Source organism: Rhododendron vialii, chromosome 13a (genome assembly GCF_030253575.1).
Source record: "Rhododendron vialii isolate Sample 1 chromosome 13a, ASM3025357v1".
NCBI classification, from domain to species: domain Eukaryota; kingdom Viridiplantae; phylum Streptophyta; class Magnoliopsida; order Ericales; family Ericaceae; genus Rhododendron; species Rhododendron vialii.
The window spans coordinates 4435995-4440902 of NC_080569.1; the positions used below are offsets into that span (position 1 = coordinate 4435995).

General features: G+C 42.4%; 1 protein-coding gene across 1 annotated transcript; it reads left to right on the top strand.

The window, feature by feature from the left end:
• Positions 1-266: 266 nt before the first annotated feature.
• On the top strand, positions 267-4588 carry LOC131313796 (MDIS1-interacting receptor like kinase 2-like). Its single transcript, XM_058342306.1, has 2 exons — positions 267-3540; positions 4020-4588. Exons 1-2 carry the CDS (start codon positions 267-269, stop codon positions 4385-4387), a joined length of 3642 nt encoding a protein of 1213 aa, XP_058198289.1. The 3' UTR covers positions 4388-4588.
• Positions 4589-4908: the final 320 nt, after the last annotated feature.

Consider the following 4908-nt stretch of genomic DNA (forward strand, 5'->3'; position numbering starts at 1 on the left):
GGAGAAAATACTCTCCAGGCCCATTGACTGTTGAAAATGGGAGGATTGGCTGTCTATCAAAGAATCGAGATCTTGGGGTAAAACAACTTACGGACAATTGGGGAGGAAATCAAACCAAACAACGGAAAATGAGAAAAATATTTTACCTCAAAACAAACGAAGCCTTAATCAACTCATACCATCATCTCACCATCATCATCTCCTTCTGCTGTGTGCTATATAATACAGACAAAGGCCCCAATCATTTGTCCCAACAAAAACCAGCTATGACTACAATTAAAGAGCCCTGCGTTCTTCTTTTCTTCACTCTCTTTCTCTCACTACATCCATTTGAAGTCAAATCATCACCAACAACACAAGCAGAAGCTCTTGTCAACTGGAAGAACACCCTTGCCGCATCTCCTTCTTCTCTAAATTCTTGGTCTCTAAGCAATCTCAAAAACCTCTGCAACTGGACAGGAATCCTCTGCACCACCACCGGTTCTGTCTCCAGCATAAACCTCACCAATGCAAACCTCACCGGAACCATCGAAAGCTTTGACTTCACTCCCTTCCCAAACCTCACCGTTTTCAACCTCAACAACAACAATCTCAATGGGTCAATTCCACCCAATATTGGTAACCTCTCAAGTCTCCAATTCTTGGACTTGAGCAACAACAATTTTGTCGAAGTGATTCCATTGGAGATCGGATTGTTGTTGGAGCTAGAGTACATTAGTCTCTTCAACAACAATCTAAATGGGTCAGTCCCATATCAAGTTACCAATCTCCACAAGGTATGGCACTTAGACTTTGGAGCAAACTATTTAGAAACACCTGATTGGTCCAATTTTTCGGGTATGGAGTCTCTGTCATACCTTAGCTTTTATCTGAATGAATTCACTTTGGGATTCCCTGAGTTTATACCCAAATGTTTGAGTTTGAAGTACCTTGACTTGTCGTTCAACCTATTCAATGGCCAAATCCCTGATTCGGTTTTCTCCCAGTTGGGAAATCTTGAATATCTCAATCTTACTGCTAATTCATTTTCAGGGCCACTGTCATTGAACTTTTCCAAGCTTTCTATGCTCAAAGCTCTTCGCTTGGGAAATAACCAATTCAGTGGTCAAATTCCTGAGTTCATTGGTTCACTTTCTGGTCTTCAAATCATTGAACTTTATAACAACTCATTTGAAGGCCCAATTCCATCTTCCATGGGCCAACTTGGGAATCTTCAACTTCTTGATCTTAGAATGAATGCCTTGAATTCCTCAATCCCTTCGGAGCTTGGTTCTTGTACTAACCTTACCACCTTAGCTCTGGCCTTGAATTCGCTTACAGGAGATTTGCCTTTGTCCTTGTCAAACCTGAAGAGGATATCTAACTTGGCTTTATCCGATAACTTCTTTTTCAGTGAAATTTCACCTTATCTCTTTGCCAACTGGACCCAGCTGATAAATTTGTACCTTGAAAACAATTCCTTCACTGGTAACATTTCATCTGAAATCGGGCAATTGACACAGCTCAATTACCTTTTCCTTTACAGCAACCAGTTCTCTGGCTCTATCCCACTGGAGATTGGAGACTTGACAGATTTGATCGAATTAGACCTTTCAATAAATCAACTCTCAGGTCCAATTCCTCATAGTATTGGGAATCTCAAAAATCTCACACTGTTACAGCTCTTTTCCAACAATCTCAGTGGATCTATTCCTCCAGAGATTGGAAATCTAATTTCATTGCAAGTTCTTAGTCTTGACACCAACGAACTGACTGGCGAATTGCCGAACAACCTCTCCAGCCTTAATAATCTTCAGACACTCTCCTTGTATGCCAACAAACTATCAGGTACTATCCCTAGTGACTTGGGGAAGAATAGTCCTTCTTTGGCCAATGTTAGCTTTTCTGAGAACAACTTTTCGGGTGAGCTACCACCCGGGTTATGTAACGGTCTTGCTCTCCAGGAATTGACAGTAAACAGAAACAGTTTCAATGGGTCGTTGCCCAAATGTTTGAAGAACTGCTCTGAACTAACTAGAGTCCGTCTTGAATGGAACCAGTTTTCTGGAAACATTTCTGAGGCGTTTGGAGTCTACCCGAATCTTTACTTCATCACTCTGATGGGTAATCTATTTTCTGGTGGGCTCTCTCCACAGTGGGGAGAATGTACAAATCTCAGAAACATGCAGTTTGATGGGAATAGAATTTCTGGTGAAATACCGGTTCAGTTAGGCAACTTGACCCGGTTAGGCATCCTTAGCCTGAGCTCGAACGAATTGACCGGTGAAATTCCCCCCGAGTTGGGGAATTTAAGCGGCCTGCTCAACCTCAATCTGAGCAACAACCGTTTAACGGGAGAGATTCCGCCGACTTTGGCTTACTTAACAGACCTTCAGCTTCTTGATTTATCGAAAAACGAGTTGAATGGGACTGTTCCAAATGAGATTGGAAGCTGTCAGAGCTTATTGAGCTTGAACTTGGGAAGTAACTATTTATCTGGAAGTATCCCAACAGAGCTAGGCAACTTGATTGCACTGCAGTATCTTTTGGACCTCAGTAGCAATTCATTGTTAGGAACAATTCCCCCTACCCTGGGATATCTTATCTCATTGGAGAATCTCAATTTATCACACAACAATCTCTCGGGTACTATTCCTTCGGCCTTAACCAGCATGGTTAGTTTACGGTCCATTGATTTCTCCCACAATGAGTTGTCCGGTCCGGTTCCCTCGGGTAAAATTTTCCAAAATGCATCGGGAGCTTACCTTGGAAATTCAGGATTGTGTGGAAATGTAGAAGGATTATCCCCTTGTAATGCAAATTCCACAAGTGGGATGTCGAAGAGGTTCGACAAAAAGGTTCTGATTGGCGTCATTTTCCCTGTTATCGGCTTCTTAGTTTTGGTTGCTGTCATTGTTGGATGCCTCATCCTTCGTAGGCCATCGAAGCAACATGATGAACAGATCGAAGCAACACTCATGTGGGAAAGAGAAGGAAAATTCACTTTTGGAGATATTGCAAAAGCCACGGAGGACTTCAACGAGACGTACTGCATTGGGAAAGGAGGGTTCGGAACCGTTTACAAAGCGGTGTTGCCAATGGGTCAAGCAGTGGCAGTAAAAAGGCTCAATGTGACGGACTCAAATGACATTCCATTGTTGAATCGTTGGAGTTTTGAGAATGAGATTCGAACTCTAACAGAAGTTAGGCACCGAAATATCATCAAGCTCTATGGGTATTGTTCCATGAAAGGGTACTTGTACTTGGTTTATGAGTACATAGAGAGGGGCAGCTTGGGAAAAGTACTGTACAGTGATGATGGGGCAGTAGAACTAGGGTGGGGTACAAGGTTGAGCATTGTTCAAGGAGTGGCTCATGCTCTTGCTTATTTGCACCATGATTGCTCTCCTCCTATAGTCCATCGGGACGTATCAATGAATAACATTCTGCTCGAATCAGAGCTAAAGCCACGACTATCAGATTTTGGAACCGCGAGATTGTTGAGCCCTGATTCCTCTAACTGGACCTCGGTTGCTGGTCCTTACGGATATATGGCTCCAGGTAAGCTTAAATCGAGTTTATGCTTCTTGTCTTTAGTCTGTTCAATTTAATATCTAGGCAGCACAAACATTTTTGTTTTTTTGCACTGATTTGGACTGAATGAATGCAGATAAATATGCACATCTCTATTTATAAAACTGCCATGCAATTGTTCATTTATAATGCTTTGTTTGGATCTATGATATCCGCAGTGGGAAAAAAAAGATGGGGGTAGATTTGATGTGTATGACTAACTTTTGGCATATCTTCTTTTTTACCTCCATAATTATAATTCTGTTTACAAATTCAAGATCCAAACGCAACATACCTTCTATGAGCAAGAGTTTTTTTAATTCTCGTTTTGGTTTCCTTTGCACTATCAAATTGCACAGAGCTGCAGTCGGCACTTGCTATGGTAGTCATAGAGAAATGCGGTGTTTATACTTTTCCTGAGCACAAAATTTTGATTAATATGTTGGTTTCACTTGGTTATTGTGCAGAGCTGGCACTTTCTATGCGAGTCACAGAGAAATGCGATGTTTACAGCTTTGGAGTGGTTGCTCTGGAAGTACTGATGGGAAGACATCCAACCGAACTCTTGACTACTCTATCATCATCATTGTCATCTAATTACGAGGACTTATTATTGAAGGACGTGCTAGACCAACGCCTCCCCCCTCCGTCAAGTGAAATGACAGCGGGAGTGGTGTTTGTTGTTTCGGTGGCCTTAGCATGCACACAAGCAGCGCCAGAGACGCGGCCCACTATGCAATTCGTCGCACAGGAACTTTCTGCACGAACTCGGGCATGCTTGTCTGAACCATTGGACACTCTAAAAATGAGCAAGATACCAAGCCCTCGGAAGTAGAGTGACAACTTCAAAAGGAAATATACACGATGTTAGTTGGAAAATGAGGGTGTTAGGAAACATTCTTAGGAATGGTCTTTTTCAAGGGACTCTGTATATTCGCCCCCCTTCCCTACACAAAAATTATGGCTCCGTCTCTGATCTTTTCAAATATGTGCAATGTAGTTGAATAACAGTGGTTTGTCTAATAGTTGTTAGACATATTTTGTCTTGGGTGAAATATTATTTCCTGTTCTTGCTCAGAGAGAAGTTTGCATTCTGGGTTTTGCAATTTAAAGCCGAGTTTGACCACGTGGGCGTTTTGGTAGTTGACTCACAAATTGATCCCAACCAATTTCTCAATAAGAGAAAATTTTCAGTGCCGGGTGGGTACCAAGTGGTGCCCGCTCGCCGCATCTGGGCAGTCCATTTCGGTTTTGGACGATTCGGATTTGAAGAGAGAAAGAGGAGATCTAGAGAGTGGTGGGGGAGAGGAGAGAGAGGGTTTCAATCTAGGCCGTCCATCACACTTTTGGACGATC

Coding starts and splice junctions, on each gene's coding strand:
- LOC131313796 (XM_058342306.1), top strand. CDS start 267: ATGACTACAATTAAAGAGCCCTGCGTTCTTCTTTTCTTCACTCTCTTT. Junction 3,541..4,019: donor TTACGGATATATGGCTCCAG/GTAAGCTTAAAT, acceptor GTTATTGTGCAG/AGCTGGCACTTTCTATGCGA.